The following is a 22,548-nucleotide window of genomic DNA, read 5'->3' as shown; positions in this document are numbered from 1 at the left end:
GCAGAGAGCACTTTTGAGGGAGTGATAAGCGTTAATCATAGTGTCAGTCCAGGTCAAAGGATGTCGCTGTGGGTCTTGATGAGAGATTGCAGAACGGAGAATCTTGTCATAGGAGGAGCAGTCAGGGATCCATTGTCTGCAATAATTGATAAGACCCAGAAAAGACATGAGGGCATGCTTAGTGGCAGGGCGTTTCGTGTCTAGAATCGCCTGCACCCGATCAGCTGACAGCTTACGACAACCTTGTGAGAGTTCAAAGCCCAGATACTTAACAGCGTCCTTGCAGAACTGGAGCTTGGTTCTGGAAACCTTGAAACCCTTTTTCGCCAGATGTTGGAGCAGGCGCAATGATGCGTCTTGGCAGATTTCTAGGGACTCAGCAGATATCAGAAGATCATCGGCGTAGGTCAGGATCACAGAGCCCTGGGGGAGGGAGAGGTCACAAAGTGCGTTACGAATTACAGCTGAAAATACAGCTGGAGAATCAATAAAACCTTGTGGTAGGCGTGTCCAAGTATACTGCTTCCGTCTGTGCGTGAACGCAAACAAAGGCTGTGTGTTTTCTCCAACCGGAACGCTGAAAAAAGCAGAGCAGAGATCAATGACGGAGAAACAGCAATGATCAGCAGGAACTTGTGATATTACAGAAGAAACGTCAGGTACAATAGGTGCTACAGGAACAATCAGTTCATTAATCTTACGCAAGTCCTGCGTAAAACGCCAGGTACCGTCTGGCTTGGGCACGGGGTTGACAGGTGTATTGTACGGGCTGATACACTCTCTCACCACGCCTTGTTCAAGGAGAGACTGTAAGATGACATCAATCCCTTTGACTTTATCCTCAGAGAGAGGATACTGGTTAACATAAACAGGGAGCAAATGTTTCAGCTTAGCTTCATAAGGAACACAATTAACCAGGCCTACCTCATCCTTCTGTTCAGCCCAAAGAGAGGAGGGGATTTCAACCAAAGCCGTAGAAGGGTCAGCAGAGGGAAGAACAGGGTTTACAGAAGTCATGCAAACAGCAGAAATATTTGGCACAGTCACATGTGAAGAAAGATAAGATAAAGCAGGAGGCAGCGAGTCAGGAGTGCAAATTGTCATCTTAGATCCCTGAAACGAAATGGATAAATGTAATAGACTCATTAGATCCCGTCCCATTAAGTTAAAAGGACACTGTGACATCAACACAAAAGAGTGATGTTTACGAAGTGCTGGGTCAGCGAGACAGGTTACCAATAACGGAGGAGTGCAAGGGGAAGAAAAAGGGACCCCATCAATTCCCACAGAGCGAACAGTTTTGTTAGACATCGGACCCTCGTATGACTTTCCCACCGAGGACATTGTGGCACCAGTATCAATTAAGAAAGGGAGCACCTTTCCATCCACAACCAATTCTACAACAGGCAAATCACTAGCTAGATAAGAGTCGAAAGAACAATGTAACATCATGGGGTCACAGCTCTGTAGGCAGCTCTATGCTCGATATGGGCCTACGCTCACCGTAGGCAAAGCAAGAGGAGGAGGAGGGGGAGAAGAAGGAAGAGACACACCACGCTGAAGATTAGAAGAAGAAGCAGAAGCAGCTCTTTGCCGTGCCTTATCCTCATCTATCCGTTTCTTTCTACACTCGCGCTTCCAATGTCCTTCTTTACCACAATAATAGCACAATCTATCACCAGGGAATCCCTTATTCCCTGCCCTGTCTTGTGGATCACCCCAATTCTGTTGTGAGTAACCACTAGCAACAGAAAGACAAGCCACCTGATGATCCAAAAGCTCATCTCCCTCCAAAACTCTAATCTTCTCCCCTAGAGCTCTCACTACCATATTACTCCGGTCACTCAAATGATGTTTCAACACCTTTTGTACATCAGGACGACAATTATTCAGAAATGTCGAGATAAAGAGAGGATTGCTTTGCTGCTGGTTCAGTGGCATATTTCCCAAACAAGTCCACGTCTCGCTAAAGCGTGTCAAAAACTTGGAAGTTAGTTCAGCCTTCTCCTGTTTACAATTAGTAACCTGTGACAGATCACGGCTAGCCTGTCTTCGTGAGAGCAGATAACGCGTCAATTGTTCCCTTAATTCTCTCATAGCTCTATCAGTCTCTTTCCAGTAAAACTTCATTACTTCTTTGGTCGTAGTCTGACCATCTTCGTCCACCTTCACCTCCGTCACTTCATACTCGTCCGTTTCGGGTTTCAAGCAAGGTACGGCGGCTAGCAATGCATCTTCATCATATTTATCCCCAAGAACAGCATGCATGAGAAAACGATAATCTGCACCAACCATTTGTTTGTGCCTGCACATTCTTACGAGCATGTCCACGAAATTGATTGGGTTGTTTATCGAAGGCAATAACTTGATAATGTCTTTTAATTCTGATGCTGAAGGCGGATTGATCTTAAACCCTCTTCCTCTTCGCGCCCACACACAAGCTGTGTTTATTTCATCGTCAGAATCCGTATTAGATTCGTTTGTCTCGTTTCTTCTGCTCATTACAGTTTTTCTTCTAGCGCCTGTGTTATGAGATGCGCTAGGAACGTTATCAGCGGGACATGAAGCGTTCGCCGGTGTATCTACAGGAATGTTTCTTGTTTCCTCGAGTACCAGCGGGGGAGCAGAGGCTAGGGATCTAAATAAAGCAGGTTTCACCTCTGCATTACGCTTGGGATGTGGTATTGAATTCTTTTGTTCTTTCGTCTCTTTAATTCTATGAAAATGATCCCAAATTGGCTTCATTCTAATCCACTCTAAATAACCTTTGGTCATGTAATCATAATCCCATTCTGGGTTGCCGAATCCTTCATATATCTGTTTGTGTGCCGAAACGAGATACTCTGGTCTAAAAGTCCCTGCACGAGGATAAATTAACCGAGACTGAAATTGTTTCGTGGACCAATCGGCTAAAAGGTCCAGCCAAGGAACAGTATAGAATCCCAAATCACATCGATTCATCCAATCCCGTGGAGTGTCTTCAGAATCGGGTCTGAGTACCTCTTTACTACCACAACTACCCCCCATGGCCGCACGAAGGAATCAAAGATTAAAAGCGCGCTCTTCTCGTGACAGTTCTCCCCCTTGAAGCTTCTTCACGAGGCTCACCGTCCCGTAAACAAATTACGAGGTTTACCAGCTCAATCCCGTGGCTCTACTAGCCCCGTCTCGTCCCGTAAACAGTGTCTAATCTAATCTCTAAAAAGTTTACGAGGTTCCTTACGTCCCGTGCCTCCGCACGAGGATTACCAACCTGAATTATGGGTCTCTATTTTTTTTTTGAAATTACTACCAACCAGGCGGTCAACCAATCAATAACCTAATCAAATTAAATTAAAATTAAATTTACTCACCTGGTTGGCAGTATCCCACTTCTGACACCAAATTGTTGGGTTCGCCCAGAAAGAGACCCCGATTCCTTCGTGCTGATGCCTTCCCCTCGGGCCCGGGACGAGTCAATTTGCTCAGAAACGGACAGGAGAACACGTGTGGGTTGTTCACATGTCAGTTTATTCGCTTGCTTCGTCAGAATGAAAACATTTGTGGGACTGTATTATAGTGTTGCTATGTTTATGTTTTGTCTTCATGTGTGTGTGTGTGTGTGTGTGTGTGTGTGTGTGTGTGTAATGAGTGTGTGTCTATGTAGAGTGTGTGTCTATGTAATGTGTAATGATCATAATATAATAACATATTTTTGCTGACAGTAAGGTACAGATATGTCTGATTCTTGGAATGTTTAAACATAGACACTGTAGAAGGTCAACAGCACACAGTTTGCACAGAAAGGATCTGAATAATTCTTATAATTAACATGAATAATTCTGAACACATGAATGTAAATGTCAGTAAATTACATCTTGATTATTTTGATTCCATCAACATAAGTAAAATAACAAATGCTCTTAATAATGAATATTGTAAGAGGATAAACATAAAAAAAAATAAGAACAACTTAACCACAAGAACAATGAGAATATGTCTGATAGAGAGAGAACAATTAAACCACTAACAGGATTAAACTTATAACTAAATTAGGTTAATGCTCTTAAACTAAAAATCCTTAGAATCATAAGATCTTAATTATAATTATGAAACTAATCTAGAACTATGAAACTAACATTAATCACGGAATTAATCATTAATTACGGGATCTATAAAACTAACATTAATCATTACCATAGTATATTTCAATATATTTCAGTATATTTCATAGCCTTTATGAAGCCATGACCTAAGATTCAACTGAATGAATAAGCATGATCGTGAACTTTAAGTCTACTATTTCTGAGTGTGGTCTGACACTAAGACAGACCTTCAGACTCTGTTTTCAAAATACACATTCAAAATACACATTCATAAACAAAATGTTCCCAAACATTGCCCAATGCCCGGCCGGACTAAGGTCGTTTGGTGTATTCATCAGAATAAGGAGAATTAATATTTTTCACTAAGATTCTACATACTACATATACCTATATCTTTATTCAACCTACTGATTCTGATTCATATTCTGATCATAATCTCCATATAAAAAAATTTGACCCCAACAGGGGGAAACCGGAGCACCCGGAGGAAACCACGCGGACACGGGGAGAACATGCAAACTCCGCACAGAAAGGCCCTCGCCGGCCACGGGGCTCGAACCCGGACCTTCTTGCTGTGAGACGACAGTGATAACCACTACACCACCATGCCGCCCCAGTTTGCATTCAGGTATTTAAAATTAGTTTACATCTTAAGAGGAAATTGTTTGTTGGAGCAGCATGCCCTGAAGAAGGCTGTCTGTGCCGCTACGCGTGGGTTGCTGCTCAGCTCATGTTTTCTGGATGAAATAGCCATGTAAAATAAAGGCTTTTTATACAGTTGGATACGAAGAGTGCCTTGGATTCCTTCTTTTTTCATATATTAAACCATGCTTGTGCAGAATACAAAGTGATGCCAAGACTGACAGGGCATGCCTACCTGGCAGAACCAGAACCCGATCAGGAGTCACAAATGGACAGGGATGACAATGGAATAATTGCCAATTGACCTAATGAGTTGCAATTTGGTCCTCCAGCTGTTCATTTTTGTACCTTTAACTTTTCCAGCCTCTTATTGCCCCTGTCCCAACTTTTTTGAGATGTGTTGCTGTCATGAAATTTCAAATGAGCCAATATTTGGCATGAAATTTCAAAATGTCTCACTTTCGACATTTGATATGTTGTCTATGTTCTATTGTGAATACAATATCAGTTTTTGAGATTTGTAAATTATTGCATTCCGTTTTTATTTACAATTTGTACTTTGTCCCAACTTTTTTGGACTCGGGGTTGTAATATCCTCTCTGAACTAACCCACAGTGATGGGAATGGAGCTGCTCCTGGATGATGTGGAGTTACTTTCCCTGTATGAGTAGTCACAGGTGTACTGACCCTGATGTGAGGCATCTACAGTCAGCGAAAATGTTGCTGTGGACTCTGCAGTTTGCTTCTTTATTAATGTCCCATTTTTATATAAACTGAAGTCTACAGAGGTGCACGTTGGGCTGGGTGTGGTACATCTGAACTGAAGGACTTCTCCAGGTGAGACCACAGAGTTTGGGGAGATCCGAGTCAATGTGGGAGCCTGCAAGTCTAATCATAAAGAAATATATTTCATAATTTTGCAGTTGTGTTCATTGTAAACAGGATACGGTTCCAAAAACAGTAACAACTTACTTGAGCATACGACTCCAGCATCTTCCCCATGTCCACAGTTCTCCTTTCCAAATCCACGGTGTGAGCAGTGATCTATGTAGCTCTCAGTTCCAGTACACTGAACATCATCCAGCCAGGTCGGTTCACTTCCCTGACCAAAGCGTGCACCATGAGGAGCGCTGACGGCTTTACCACATCCAAGCTGTCTACACACCACCTCTGCATCCTTTAAGTCCCAGTCATCATCACACACTGTTCCCCAAAGCCTATCGTGCTGGATCTCCACTCGACCACAACAGTTACTCGGTCCATTCGCCAGCCTGATTGGATTATGTCCTGATTTGTTATACAAAAAGGTAGAAGGTTTTACTAATGATGTACTATCAGCCACTAATAATGACTGATCTTTTTTCTATCAATTTTACTCAGGAGCCATAAAAAGAAATAATATAAAAAAAAAACACTTGAGGCTGAAGAAAAGCTTGAACTTTGAATTCTGAGAATTCTCAATTTGTTTTGACACCGAAAAGTCCATTTCATATCTGAACCACAGAATCTCAGATGAACAAATATCAGAGTATTGAAGTTTTGCCCATTTTTCCTCAAAAAGATTGCCGTCAAATAAAGAGAAATAATATTAGAAATAAAATCAGTTGAGAAAACTTTGAAATACCCCGTTTTCAATCCTTATATGCTGAACAATATTGAATTTGTCCAGTCTTGTAAATAACCAATTTTTTTTTTAAATCCAAACTATATTCAAAACTTTATATTTTGCATGCTTTTTTCCCCTTAAAATGATTGTGGTTAATACAAAATATTTAAGCTTGATACAGTAAATTCAGGCCACAAAAGGATTGATGGAAAAATGGCAGTTCATTTTGCCTTGACTAAAGGGTACATGCACAATGAGGCATTTACATTCATGAAATGAACAGACATTAATCTGAACAATCTGCTACCATCCATTGGATTAAACAGCAGCTCATCGGAAAAGACTAAAATATAGTAATGTGTCTGTTCTAATGTGATCATTTCTATAGTTGTGAACAACACCTGGACCGTTAGCAATGTGCCAAACAAACTGCACGATGGTGATGGAACCACTGTGTAAAGCTACTATAACATATAGCATGATAACAGAAGCTAATTTCACAGACATTTCACAACATTAAATAAATGCCACTATAAATAGATGAAATGTATGAGGTGTTTTTCTTTAATTAATCAAAAAATAATAATTGCGACTCTAAATTGACCGTAGGTATGAATGTGAGTGTGAACGGTTGTCTGTGTCTATGTGTCAGCCCTGTGATGACCTGGCGACTTGTCCAGGGTGAACCCCGCCTTTCGCCCGTAGTCAGCTGGGATAGGCTCCAGCTCGCCTGCGACCCTGTAGAACAGGATAAAGCGGCTACAGATAATGAGATGAGATAATAATTGCTGCCAAATCATTATAGTAGAAAACAGGCCTGGCGCATTAAGGAGGCAAGAGAAGGGTTTTAGTTGAAGGACCTCAGTTGTTTTTTCTTCCCACCCCGACCCATTTAAGTTTTATGCAACCTTTAGAAAAAACAACAAAAATATTACCCGAGGTGCAAGTAACCGTAATGAAACGCTGAGGAAAGATAAAACTGAATTTAGCTGGTTCTTTTACTTAATGATCCTGACATTGTTGCGTATTATTTTGTTGATTTTATGAGTCATGTCTCAGTGGTTAGAATCGTCCCCAAATTCTATTATTTTGCATCATGTAGACCTACATTCCAAGTTTTCTGATTCTCTAAATTGTGCGAGAACGCTAAGGTTTAAAGCTAGACAGCCTTTCGATTTCATAAAATCGGTGAAATTTAGTTCCCTCTGAAATGTGGTCATTGTGATATGTTCTCATCTCATCTCATCTCATTATCTGTAGCCGCTTTATCCTGTTCTACAGGGTCGCAGGCGAGCTGGAGCCTATCCCAGCTGACTACGGGCGAAAGGCGGGGTACACCCTGGACAAGTCGCCAGGTCATCACAGGGCTGACACATAGACACAGACAACCATTCACACTCACATTCACACCTACGCTCAATTTAGAGTCACCAGTTAACCTAACCTGCATGTCTTTGGACTGTGGGGGAAACCGGAGCACCCGGAGGAAACCCACGCGGACACGGGGAGAACATGCAAACTCCACACAGAAAGGCCCTCGCCGGCCGAACCCGGACCTACTTGCTGTGAGACGACAGTGATAACCACTACATCACCATGTCCCCCCAGTTTGCATTCAGGTATTTAAAATTAGTTTACCTCTTAAGAGGAAATTGTTTGTTGGAGCAGCATGCCCTGAAGAAGGCTGTCTGTGCCGCTACGCGTGGATTGCTGCTCAGCTCATGTTTTCTGGATGAAATAGCCATGTAAAATAAAGGCTTTTTATACAGTTGGATTCGAAGAGTGCCTTGGATTCCTTCTTTTTTCATATATTAAACCATGCTTGTGCAGAATACAAAGTGATGCCAATACAGACAGGGCATGCCTACCTGGCAGAACCAGAACCCAATCTGGAGTCACAAATGGACAGGGATGACAATGGAATAATTCCCAATTGACCTAATGAGTTGCAATTTGGTCCTCCAGCTGTTCCTTTTTTGTACCTTTAACTTTTCCAGCCTCTTATTGCCCCTGTCCCAACTTTTTTGAGATGTGTTGCTGTCATGAAATTTCAAATGACCCAATATTTGGCATGAAATTTCAAAATGTCTCACTTTCGACATTTGATATGTTGTCTATGTTCTATTGTGAATACAATATCAGTTTTTGAGATTTGTAAATTATTGCATTCCGTTTTTATTTACAATTTGTACTTTGTCCCAACTTTTTTGGAATCGGGGTTGTAATATCCTCTCTGAACTTACCCACAGTGATGGGAATGGAGCTGCTCCTGGATGATATGGAGTTACTCTCCCTGTATGAGTAGTCACAGGTGTACTGACCCTGATGTGAGGCATCTACAGTCAGTCTAAATGTTGCTGTGGACTCTGCAGTTTGGTTCTTTATTAATGTCCCATTTTTATATAAACTGAAGTCTACAGAGATGGGCATTGGGCTGGGTGTGGTACATCTGAACTGAAGGACATCTCCAGGTGAGACCACAGAGTTTGGGGAGATCCGAGTCAATGTGGGAGCCTGCAAGTCTGATCATAAAGAAATATATTAAACCATAAGATGAGAAAAAAAATCCAAAGTGCTCAGGAATTGATGAAAAAAGAAATTATTTCAAGCTCTTATGAACTTAACCTAAGGGGTATTGCCATCTAGTGGGTTTTTTTTGAACTGCATACCTGTGAATTCATTACCAGTTTGCATTCATTCTCATCTCATTATCTGTAGCCGCTTTATCCTGTTCTACAGGGTCGCAGGCAAGCTGGAGCCTATCCCAGCTGACTACGGGCGAAAGGCGGGGTACACCCTGGACAAGTCGCCAGGTAATCACAGGGCTGACACATAGACACAGACAACCATTCACACTCACATTCACACCTACGCTCAATTTAGAGTCACCAGTTAACCTAACCTGCATGTCTTTGGACTGTGGGGGAAACCGGAGCACCCGGAGGAAACCCACGCGGACACGGGGAGAACATGCAAACTCCACACAGAAAGGCCCTCGCCGGCCACGGAGCTCGAACCCGGACCTTCTTGCTGTGAGACGACAGTGATAACCACTACACCACCATGCCGCCCCAGTTTGCATTCAGGTATTTAAAATTAGTTTACCTCTTAAGAGGAAATTGTTTGTTGGAGCAGCATGCCCTGAAGAAGGCTGTCTGTGCCGCTACGCGTGGATTGCTGCTCAGCTCATATGTTCTGGATGAAATAGCCATGTAAAATAAAGGCTTTTTATCTAGTTGGATACGAAGAGTGCCTTGGATTCCTTCTTTTTTCATATATTAAACCATGCTTGTGCAGAATATAAAGTGATGCCAATACAGACAGGGCATGCCTACCTGGCAGAACCAGAACCCAATCTGGAGTCACAAATGGACAGGGATGACAATGGAATAAAGCCAGAGTAAAAGGAAAGTGCTTGGATGACTTAGATATGGCAAAACAGGAAGCTATGATACTAAAGCAGAAGCCACAGACAGAATAATCCCATGACTGCTGGAGGACAAGGAAGCTGTAGTGGCTGCATATGGAAGGATCTTTAGGTTCAACAGGGAATTGTCAACTGAGTCACAGTCATCATCCACATCTCTGCCAAAAACCACAAGCAAAAAATCTCTAAATAAACTATATTATTAATATAAGCACAGGGCACTTTGTCCATGAATAAAACATGTATTCTGTTCCCTTCTAGTGGATTTATTGATAGCATGCAATATTGTTAGCATATCGCTTATCCTCCATGTATTACTCCACTCTACCCAATGGCGAATGAGCGTGCAATATTCTTACATTACTGCACGTTGTCAAGACAACACGACGTCACACATCGGAGACGTACAACTTCTGCATTAGCGAGTGGCAGTGACAATTTGTAAACAAACATGGCCGCCAGGTTTGCTTTGTTAAAAAGGAAAGATTTTGAGAGAATTTTGGTTGCCAGGTCACTCTGTTGTGTGTAGCTGTCAATGTTGATTTTAAAAGTAATTAAATAAATTACACAGGGAAAATAATAATAATAATAATAATAATAATAATAATAATCAGCTTGACTGTGCTAGCTTTGGCCTACACTACACTGGCTGGAAGGTAACTGGACTGCCACACTAACAGCACCAAGTCGCGGGTCAGCTAGCGTTAGCCTTCGAGAATGCTGATATGAAGAGAGTGTGAATGTATTATAATAATAATAATAATAATAATAATGGCTTTTTTCTAGGTCTATGAGATATATTCCATTCAGCTACTCGTCTTTGACTTGTTCAATATCATGCTAGCTGAATGGAATATATCTGATATACCACTCAATACCATCCAATATTATTCAATATTATTAAAACAGCTAATCTAAAGATGGCAGTAACCCATACAAATCAATGTCAGCTAGCTGGCCAGGTAGCTGATGAGCAATACAGTCAGTTCCAGTCAAAAGTTTGGACACACCTTCTAATTCAATGCTTTTTCTTTATTTTTATTAATTTAAAGTCACGTCATGTCTTAAAGTAATGATGGATGTCATTTCCCTTTACTTAGCTGAGCGGTTCTTGACATAATATGGATTACTACAGTTGTGTTATAGGGTTATTTATCTATGATTTACTGTTTGATCTTAAATGCATTAAGAAGGCAAGAAACTCGTCTACGAATTACCCGTTGACGAGACACACCTGTTAACTGAAATGCATTCCAGGTGACTCCCTTATGAAGCTGGTTAAGAGAATGCCAATAATGTGCAAAGCATTATCAAGGTAAATGCTGGATATGGGGCGGCACGGTGGTGTAGTGGTTAGCGCTGTCACCTCACAGCAAGAAGGTCCGGGTTTGAGCCCCGTGCCCGGCGAGGGCCTTTCTGTGCGGAGTTTGCATGTTCTCCCTGTGCCCGCGTGGGTTTCCTCCGGGTGCTCCGGTTTCCCCCACAGTCCAAAGACATGCAGGTTAGGTTAACTGGTGACTCTAAATTGAGCGTAGGTGTGAATGTGAGTGTGAATGGTTGTCTGTGTCTATGTGTCAGCCCTGTGATGACCTGGCGACTTGTCCAGGGTGAACCCCGCCTTTCGCCCGTAGTCAGCTGGGATAGGATCCAGCTTGCCTGCGACCCTGTAGAAGGATAAAGCGGCTAGAGATAATGAGATGAGATGAGAGATGCTGGATACGCTGAAGAATCTAAAATAAACATTTTCAAACACTTTTTTTTGTTTACTACATAATTCCATCCATGTTCCAGATGTTATTTCATTGTTTTGATGTTTTCAGTTTTGTTCTACAATGAAGAAAATACAAAATACAGAAAAACCTATGAATGAGTAGGGGTGCCAAAACGTTTGACTAGTACTGGAGGCACAGGTAGTTTATCTGATTGGCCTGCTTGGGCCATAAAAGAGCTACCTAGCTGATGTATGGTATTCTCTCTCTCTCTCTCTCTTTCTTTTCCAGCTTGCACTGTACGTTGTTCTTTGTTCTCTCACCCTTCCACTTACCCTGATGTTATTTCATCTCTGTGAGCACTCTTCTCATCTCATCTCATTATTTCTAGCCGCTTTATCCTTCGACAGGGTCGCAGGCAAGCTGGAGCCTATCCCAGCTGACTACGGGCGAAAGGCGGGGTTCACCCTGGACAAGTCGCCAGGTCATCACAGGGCTGACACATAGACACAGACAACCATTCACACTCACCTTCACACCTACGCTCAATTTAGAGTCACCAGTTAACCTAACCTGCATGTCTTTGGACTGTGGGGGAAACCGGAGCACCCGGAGAAAACCCACGCGGACAACATGCAAACTCCACACAGAAAGGCCCTCGCCGGCCCCGGGGCTCGAACCCAGGACCTTCTTGCTGTGAGGCGACAGCGCTAACCACTACACCACCGTGCCGCCCTGTGAGCACTCTCATTTCCTAAAAAAAAAATTAGTTTCTTGAAAGATGTCTATGCATGGTCTCCTGTTCATGTTGTCTCACCAAGCAAGCCTTGTGGGTGTAACAGTAGTCACTGGCAATTATTTGAACAGCATGAATAAATAATTAATGACTTAACGCTGTTCAGTATAATATCCTCTCTGAACTTACCCACAGTGATGGGAATGGAGCTGCTCCTGGATGATATGGAGTTACTTTCCCTGTATGAGTAGTCACAGGTGTACTGACCCTGATGTGAGGCATCTACAGTCAGCGAAAATGTTGCTGTGGACTCTGCAGTTTGCTTCTTTTTTAATGTCCCATTTTTATATAAACTGAAGTCTACAGAGGTGCACGTTGGGCTGGGTGTGGTACATCTGAACTGAAGGACTTCTCCAGGTGAGACCACAGAGTTTGGGGAGATCCGAGTCAATGTGGGAGCCTGCAAGTCTGATCATAAAGAAATATATTTCATAATTTTGCAGTTGTGTTCATTGTAAACAGGATACGGTTCCAAAAACAGTAACAACTTACTTGAGCATACGACTCCAGCATCTTCCCCATGTCCACAGTTCTCATTTCCAAATCCACTGTGTGAGCAGTGATCTATGTAGCTCTCAGTTCCAGTACACTGAACATTATCCAGCCAGGTCGGTTCACTTCCCTGACCAAAGCGTGCACCATGAGGAGCGCTGACGGCTTTACCACATCCAAGCTGTCTACACACCACCTCTGCATCCTTTAAGTCCCAGTCATCATCACACACTGTTCCCCAAAGCCTACTGTGCTGGATCTCCACTCGACCACAACAGTTACTCGATCCATTCACCAGCCTGATTGGATTATGTCCTGATTTGTTATACAAAAAGGTAGAAGGTTTTACTAATGATGTACTATCAGCCACTAATAATGACTGATCTTTTTTCTATCAATTTTACTCAGGAGCCATAAAAAGAAATAATATAAAAAAAAAAAACACTTGAGGCTGAAGAAAAGCTTGAACTTTGAATTCTGAGAATTCTCAATTTGTTTTGACACCGAAAAGTCCATTTCATATCTGAACCACAGAATCTCAGATGAACAAATATCAGAGTATTGAAGTTTTGCCCATTTTTCCTCAAAAAGATTGCCGTCAAATAAAGAGAAATAATATTAGAAATAAAATCAGTTGAGAAAACTTTGAAATACCCCGTTTTCAATCCTTATATGCTGAACAATATTGAATTTGTCCAGTCTTGTAAATAACCAATTTTTTTTTTAAATCCAAACTATATTCAAAACTTTATATTTTGCATGCTTTTTTCCCCTTAAAATGATTGTGGTTAATACAAAATATTTAAGCTTGATACAGTAAATTCAGGCCACAAAAGGATTGATGGAAAAATGGCAGTTCATTTTGCCTTGACTAAAGGGTACATGCACAATGAGGCATTTACATTCATGAAATGAACAGACATTAATCTGAACAATCTGCTACCATCCATTGGATTAAACAGCAGCTCATCGGAAAAGACTAAAATATAGTAATGTGTCTGTTCTAATGTGATCATTTCTATAGTTGTGAACAACACCTGGACCGTCAGCAATGTGCCAAACAAACTGCACGATGGTGATGGAACCACTGTGTAAAGCTACTATAACATATAGCATGATAACAGAAGCTAATTTCACAGACATTTCACAACATTAAATAAAATGCCACTATAAATAGATGAAATGTATGAGGTGTTTTTCTTTAATTAATCAAAAAATAATAATTGCGACTCTAAATTGAGCGTAGGTGTGAATGTGAGTGTGAATGGTTGTCTGTGTCTATGTGTCAGCCCTGTGATGACCTGGCGACTTGTCCAGGGTGAACCCCGCCTTTCACCCGTAGTCAGCTGGGATAGGATCCAGCTCGCCTGCGACCCTGTAGAACAGGATAAAGCGGCTAGAGATAATGAGATGAGATAATAATTGCTGCCAAATCATTATAGTAGAAAACAGGCCTGGCGCATTAAGGAGGCAAGAGAAGGGTTTTAGTTGAAGGACCTCAGTTGTTTTTTCTTCCCACCCCGACCCATTTAAGTTTTATGCAACCTTTAGAAAAAACAACAAAAATATTACCCGAGGTGCAAGTAACCGTAATGAAACGCTGAGGAAAGATAAAACTGAATTTAGCTGGTTCTTTTACTTAATGATCCTGACATTGTTGCCTATTATTTTGTTGATTTTATGAGTCATGTCTCAGTGGTTAGAATCGTCCCCAAATTCTATTATTTTGCATCATGTAGACCTACATTCCAAGTTTTCTGATTCTCTAAATTGTGCGAGAATGCTAAGGTTTAAAGCTAGACAGCCTTTCGATTTCATAAAATCGGTGAAATTTAGTTCCCTCTGAAATGTGGTCATTGTGATATGTTCTCATCTCATCTCATTATCTGTAGCCGCTTTATCCTGTTCTACAGGGTCGCAGGCGAGCTGGAGCCTATCCCAGCTAACTACGGGCGAAAGGCGGGGTACACCCTGGACAAGTCGCCAGGTCATCACAGGGCCGACACATAGACACAGACAACCATTCACACTCACATTCACACCTACGCTCAATTTAGAGTCACCAGTTAACCTAACCTGCATGTCTTTGGACTGTGGGGGAAACCGGAGTACCCGGAGGAAACCCACGCGGACACGGGGAGAACATGCAAACTCCACACAGAAAGGCCCTCGCCGGCCACGGGGCTCGAACCCGGACCTTCTTGCTGTGAGACGACAGTGATAACCACTACATCACCATGTCGCCCCAGTTTGCATTCAGGTATTTAAAATTAGTTTACCTCTTAAGAGGAAATTGTTTGTTGGAGCAGCATGCCCTGAAGAAGGCTGTCTGTGCCGCTACGCGTGGATTGCTGCTCAGCTCATATTTTCTGGATGAAATAACCACGTAAAATAAAGGCTTTTTATACAGTTGGATATGAAGAGTGCCTTGGATTCCTTCTTTTTTCATATATTAAACCATGCTTGTGCAGAATACAAAGTGATGCCAATACTGACAGGGCATGCCTACCTGGCAGATCCAGAACCCAATCTGGAGTCACAAATGGACAGGGATGACAATGGAATAAAGCCAGAGTAAAAGGAAAGTGCTTGGATGACTTAGATATGGCAAAACAGGAAGCTATGATACTAAAGCAGAAGCCACAGACAGAATAATCCCATGACTGCTGGAGGACAAGGAAGCTGTAGTGGCTGCATATGGAAGGATCTTTAGGTTCAACAGGGAATTGTCAATTGAGTCACAGTCATCATCCACATCTCTGCCAAAAACCACAAGCAAAAAATCTCTAAATAAACTATATTATTAATATAAGCACAGGGCGGGGCGGCACGGTGGTGTAGTGGTTAGCGCTGTCGCCTCACAGCAAGAAGGTCCTGGGTTCGAGCCCCGGGGCCGGCGAGGGCCTTTCTGTGTGGAGTTTGCATGTTCTCCCCGTGTCCGCGTGGGTTTCCTCCGGGTGCTCCGGTTTCCCCCACAGTCCAAAGACATGCAGGTTAGGTTAACTGGAGACTCTAAATTGACCGTAGGTGTGAATGTGAGTGTGAATGGTTGTCTGTGTCTATGTGTCAGCCCTGTGATGACCTGGCGACTTGTCCAGGGTGAACCCCGCCTTTCACCCGTAGTCAGCTGGGATAGGCTCCAGCTTGCCTGTGACCCTGTAGAAGGATAAAGCGGCTAGAGATAATGAGATGAGATGAGATAAGCACAGGGCACTTTGTCCATGGAATAAAACATGTATTCTGTTCCCTTCTAGTGGATTTATTGATAGCATGCAATATTGTTAGCATATCGCTTATCCTCCATGTATTACTCCACTCTACCCAATAGCGAATGAGCGTGCAATATTCTTACATTACTGCACGTTGTCAAGACAACACGACGTCACACATCGGAGATGTACAACTTCTGCATTAGCGAGTGGCAGTGACGATTTGTAAACAAACATGGCCGCCAGGTTTGCTTTGTTAAAAAGGAAAGATTTTGAGAGAATTTTGGTTGCCAGGTCACTCTGTTGTGTGTAGCTGTCAATGTTGATTTTAAAAGTAATTAAATAAATTACACAGGGAAAATAATAATAATAATAATAATAATAATAATAATAATAATCAGCTTGACTGTGCTAGCTTTGGCCTACACTACACTGGCTGGAAGGTAACTGGACTGCCACACTAACAGCACCAAGTCGCGGGTCAGCTAGCGTTAGCCTTCGAGAATGCTGATATGAAGAGAGTGTGAATGTATAATAATAATAATAATAATAATAATAATAATAATGGCTTTTTTCTAGGTCTATGAGATATATTCCATTCAGCTACTCGTCTTTGACTTGTTCAATATCATGCTAGCTGAATGGAATATATCTGATATACCACTCAATACCATCCAATATTATTCAATATTATTAAAATAGCTAATCTAAAGATGGCAGTAACCCATACAAATCAATGTCAGCTAGCTGGTCAGGTAGCTGATGAGCAATACAGTCAGTACCAGTCAAAAGTTTGGACACACCTTCTAATTCAATGCTTTTTCTTTATTTTTATTAATTTAAAGTCACGTCATGTCTTAAAGTAATGATGGATGTCATTTCTCTTTACTTAGCTGAGCGGTTCGTGACATAATATGGATTACTACAGTTGTGTTATAGGGTTATTTATCTATGATTTACTGTTTGATCTTAAATGCATTAAGAAGGCAAGAAACTCGTCTACGAATTACCCGTTGACGAGACACACCTGTTAACTGAAATGCATTCCAGGTGACTCCCTTATGAAGCTGGTTAAGAGAATGCCAATAATGTGCAAAGCATTATCAAGGTAAATGCTGGATACGGGGCGGCACGGTGGTGTAGTGGTTAGCGCTGTCACCTCACAGCAAGAAGGTCCGGGTTCGAGCCCCGTGCCCGGCGAGGGCCTTTCTGTGTGGAGTTTGCATGTTCTCCCTGTGTCCGCGTGGGTTTCCTCCGGGTGCTCCGGTTTCCCCCACAGTCCAAAGACATGCAGGTTAGGTTAACTGGTGACTCTAAATTGAGCGTAGGTGTGAATGTGAGTGTGAATGGTTGTCTGTGTCTATGTGTCAGCCCTGTGATGACCTGGCGACTTGTCCAGGGTGAACCCCGCCTTTCGCCCGTAGTCAGCTGGGATAGGCTCCAGCTTGCCTGCGACCCTGTAAAAGGATAAAGCGGCTAGAGATAATGAGATGAGATGAGAGATGCTGGATACGCTGAAGAATCTAAAATAAACATTTTCGAACACTTTTTTTTGTTTACCACATAATTCCATCCATGTTCCAGATGTTATTTCATTGTTTTGATGTTTTCAGTTTTGTTCTACAATGAAGAAAATACAAAATACAGAAAAACCTATGAATGAGTAGGGGTGCCAAAACGTTTGACTAGTACTGGAGGCACAGGTAGTTTATCTGATTGGCCTGCTTGGGCCAAAAAAAGCGCTACCTAGCTGATGTATGGTATTCTCTCTCTCTCTCTCTTTCTTTTCCAGCTTGCACTGTACGTTGTTCTTTGTTCTCTCACCCTTCCACTTACCCTGATGTTATTTCATCTCTGTGAGCACTCTTCTCATCTCATCTCATTATCTCTAGCCGCTTTATCCTTCGACAGGGTCGCAGGCAAGCTGGAGCCTATCCCAGCTGACTACGGGTGAAAGGCGGGGTACACCCTGGACCAGTCGCCAGGTCATCACAGGGCTGACACATAGACACAGACAACCATTCACACTCACACCTACGCTCAATTTAGAGTCACCAGTTAACCTAACCTGCATGTCTTTGGACTGTGGGGGAAACCGGAGCACCCGGAGAAAACCCACGCGGACAACATGCAAACTCCACACAGAAAGGCCCTCGCCGGCCCCGGGGCTCGAACCCAGGACCTTCTTGCTGTGAGGCGACAGCGCTAACCACTACACCACCGTGCCACCCTGTGAGCACTCTTATTTCCTAAAAAAAAAATTAGTTTCTTGAAAGATGTCTATGCATGGTCTCCTGTTCATGTTGTCTCACCAAGCAAGCCTTGTGGGTGTAACAGTAGTCAATGGCAATTATTTGAACAGCATGAATAAATAATTAATGACTTAATGCTATTCAGTATAATATCCTCTCTGAACTTACCCACAGTGATGGGAATGGAGCTGCTCCTGGATGATATGGAGTTACTTTCCCTGTATGAGTAGTCACAGGTGTACTGACCCTGATGTGAGGCATCTACAGTCAGCGAAAATGTTGCTGTGGACTCTGCAGTTTGGTTCTTTATTAATGTCCCATTTTTATATAAACTGAAGTCTACAGAGGTGCACGTTGGGCTGGGTGTGGTACATCTGAACTGAAGGACTTCTCCAGGTGAGACCACAGAGTTTGGGGAGATCCGAGTCAATGTGGGAGCCTGCAAGTCTGATCATAAAGAAATATATTTCATAATTTTGCAGTTGTGTTCATTGTAAACAGGATACGGTTCCAAAAACAGTAACAACTTACTTGAGCATACGACTCCAGCATCTTCCTCATGTCCACAGTTCTCCTTTCCAAATCCACTGTGTGAGCAGCGATCTATGTAGCTCTCAGTTCCAGTACACTGAACATTATCCAGCCAGGTCGGTTCACTTCCCTGACCAAAGCGTGCACTATGAGGAGCGCTGACGGCTTTACCACATCCAAGCTGTCTACACACCACCTCTGCATCCATTAATTCCCAGTCATCATCACACACTGTTCCCCAACGCCTACCGTGCTGGATCTCCACTCGACCACAACAGATACTCGATCCATTCACCAGCCTGATTGGATTATGTCCTGATTTGTTATACAAAAAGGTAGAAGGTTTTACTAATGATGTACTATCAGCCACTAATAATGACTGATCTTTTTTCTATCAATTTTACTCAGGAGCCATAAAAAGAAATAATATTAAAAAAAAAAACACTTGAGGCTGAAGAAAAGCTTGAACTTTGAATTCTGAGAATTCTCAATTTGTTTTGACACCGAAAAGTCCATTTCATATCTGAACCACAGAATCTCAGATGAACAAATATCAGAGTATTGAAGTTTTGCCCATTTTTCCTCAAAAAGATTGCCGTCAAATAAAGAGAAATAATATTAGAAATAAAATCAGTTGAGAAAACTTTGAAATACCCCGTTTTCAATCCTTATATGCTGAACAATATTGAATTTGTCCAGTCTTGTAAATAACCAATTTTTTTTTTAAATCCAAACTATATTCAAAACTTTATATTTTGCATGCTTTTTTCCCCTTAAAATGATTGTGGTTAATACAAAATATTTAAGCTTGATACAGTAAATGCAGGCCACAAAAGGATTGATGGAAAAATGGCAGTTCTTTTTGCCTTGACTAAAGGGTACATGCACAATGAGGCATTTACATTCATGAAATGAACAGACATTAATCTGAACAATCTGCTACCATCCATTGGATTAAACAGCAGCTCATCGGAAAAGACTAAAATATAGTAATGTGTCTGTTCTAATGTGATCATTTCTATAGTTGTGAACAACACCTGGACCGTTAGCAATGTGCCAAACAAACTGCACGATGGTGATGGAACCACTGTGTAAAGCTACTATAACATATAGCATGATAACAGAAGCTAATTTCACAGACATTTCACAACATTAAATAAATGCCACTATAAATAGATGAAATGTATGAGGTGTTTTTCTTTAATTAATCAAAAAATAATAATTGCGACTCTAAATTGACCGTAGGTATGAATGTGAGTGTGAATGGTTGTCTGTGTCTATGTGTCAGCCCTGTGATGACCTGGCGACTTGTCCAGGGTGTACCCCGCCTTTCGCCCGTAGTCAGCTGGGATAGGCTCCAGCTCGCCTGCGACCCTGTAGAACAGGATAAAGCGGCTAGAGATAATGAGATGAGATAATAATTGCTGCCAAATCATTATAGTAGAAAACAGGCCTGGCGCATTAAGGAGGCAAGAGAAGGGTTTTAGTTGAAGGACCTCAGTTGTTTTTTCTTCCCACCCCGACCCATTTAAGTTTTATGCAACCTTTAGAAAAAACAACAAAAATATTACACGAGGTGCAAGTAACCGTAATGAAACGCTGAGGAAAGATAAAACTGAATTTAGCTGGTTCTTTTACTTAATGATCCTGACATTGTTGCCTATTATTTTGTTGATTTTATGAGTCATGTCTCAGTGGTTAGAATCGTCCCCAAATTCTATTATTTTGCATCATGTAGACCTACATTCCAAGTTTTCTGATTCTCTAAACTGTGCGAGAACGCTAAGGTTTAAAGCTAGACAGCCTTTCGATTTCATAAAATCGGTGAAATTTAGTTCCCTCTGAAATGTGGTCATTGTGATATGTTCTCATCTCATCTCATCTCATTATCTGTAGCCGCTTTATCCTGTTCTACAGGGTCGCAGGCAAGCTGGAGCCTATCCCAGCTGACTACGGGCGAAAGGCGGGGTACACCCTGGACAAGTCGCCAGGTCATCACAGGGCTGACACATAGACACAGACAACCATTCACACTCACATTCACACCTACGCTCAATTTAGAGTCACCAGTTAACCTAACCTGCATGTCTTTGGACTGTGGGGGAAACCGGAGCACCCGGAGGAAACCCACGCGGACACGGGGAGAACATGCAAACTCCACACAGAAAGGCCCTCGCCGGCCGAACCCGGACCTTCTTGCTGTGAGATGACAGTGATAACCACTACATCACCATGTCGCCCCAGTTTGCATTCAGGTATTTAAAATTAGTTTACATCTTAAGAGGAAATTGTTTGTTGGAGCAGCATGCCCTGAAGAAGGCTGTCTGTGCCGCTACGCGTGGGTTTCTGCTCAGCTCATGTTTTCTGGATGAAATAGCCATGTAAAATAAAGGCTTTTTATACAGTTGGATTCGAAGAGTGCCTTACATTCCTTCTTTTTTCATATATTAAACCATGCTTGTGCAGAATACAAAGTGATGCCAATACAGACAGGGCATGCCTACCTGGCAGAACCAGAACCCAATCTGGAGTCACAAATGGACAGGGATGACAATGGAATAAAGCCAGAGTAAAAGGAAAGTGCTTGGATGACTTAGATATGGCAAAACAGGAAGCTATGATACTAAAGCAGAAGCCACAGACAGAATAATCCCATGACTGCTGGAGGACAAGGAAGCTGTAGTGGCTGCATATGGAAGGATCTTTAGGTTCAACAGGGAATTGTCAATTGAGTCACAGTCATCATCCACATCTCTGCCAAAAACCACAAGCAAAAAATCTCTAAATAAACTATATTATTAATATAAGCACAGGGCACTTTGTCCATGGAATAAAACATGTATTCTGTTCCCTTCTAGAGGATTTATTGATAGCATGCAATATTGTTAGCATATCGCTTATCCTCCATGTATTACTCCACTCTACCCAATGGCGAATGAGCGTGCAATATTCTTACATTACTGCACGTTGTCAAGACAACACGACGTCACACATCGGAGACGTACAACTTCTGCATTAGCGAGTGGCAGTGACAATTTGTAAACAAACATGGCCGCCAGGTTTGCTTTGTTAAAAAGGAAAGATTTTGAGAGAATTTTGGTTGCCAGGTCACTCTGTTGTGTGTAGCTGTCAATGTTGATTTTAAAAGTAATTAAATAAATTACACAGGGAAAATAATAATAATAATAATAATAATAATAATAATAATAATAATAATCAGCTTGACTGTGCTAGCTTTGGCCTACACTACACTGGCTGGAAGGTAACTGGACTGCCACACTAACAGCACCAAGTCGCGGGTCAGCTAGCGTTAGCCTTCGAGAATGCTGATATGAAGAGAGTGTGAATGTATAATAATAATAATAATAATAATAATGGCTTTTTTCTAGGTCTATGAGATATATTCCATTCAGCTACTCGTCTTTGACTTGTTCAATATCATGCTAGCTGAATGGAATATATCTGATATACCACTCAATACCATCCAATATTATTCAATATTATTAAAACAGCTAATCTAAAGATGGCAGTAACCCATACAAATCAATGTCAGCTAGCTGGCCAGGTAGCTGATGAGCAATACAGTCAGTACCAGTCAAAAGTTTGGACACACCTTCTAATTCAATGCTTTTTCTTTATTTTTATTAATTTAAAGTCACGTCATGTCTTAAAGTAATGATGGATGTCATTTCTCTTTACTTAGCTGAGCGGTTCGTGACATAATATGGATTACTACAGTTGTGTTATAGGGTTATTTATCTATGATTTACTGTTTGATCTTAAATGCATTAAGAAGGCA

At 41.8% G+C, this 22,548-nt stretch overlaps 1 protein-coding gene across 1 annotated transcript in view; it reads right to left on the bottom strand.

Moving 5' to 3' along the window:
• Window positions 1-3,489: 3,489 nt before the first annotated feature.
• LOC132869089 (deleted in malignant brain tumors 1 protein-like) overlaps window positions 3,490-22,548 on the bottom strand; it is a 123,450-nt gene continuing 104,391 nt past the window's right edge. Inside the window, exons 13-18 of the mRNA XM_060902442.1 lie at window positions 18,750-19,064; window positions 18,387-18,665; window positions 12,758-13,072; window positions 12,395-12,673; window positions 5,700-6,014; window positions 3,490-5,615 (exon numbers count right to left, since the gene is read on the bottom strand). Of these exons, the coding sequence (XP_060758425.1) occupies window positions 5,332-5,615; window positions 5,700-6,014; window positions 12,395-12,673; window positions 12,758-13,072; window positions 18,387-18,665; window positions 18,750-19,064 (1,787 nt within the window). The 3' untranslated portion in view covers window positions 3,490-5,331. The remainder of the gene's footprint in view (window positions 5,616-5,699; window positions 6,015-12,394; window positions 12,674-12,757; window positions 13,073-18,386; window positions 18,666-18,749; window positions 19,065-22,548) is intronic.

Source organism: Neoarius graeffei, chromosome 20 (genome assembly GCF_027579695.1).
Source record: "Neoarius graeffei isolate fNeoGra1 chromosome 20, fNeoGra1.pri, whole genome shotgun sequence".
In the NCBI taxonomy this organism is placed as follows: Eukaryota; Metazoa; Chordata; class Actinopteri; order Siluriformes; family Ariidae; genus Neoarius; species Neoarius graeffei.
Note: the sequence above shows the minus strand (reverse complement) of the source record. Positions and strands in the feature narration are given on the sequence as shown.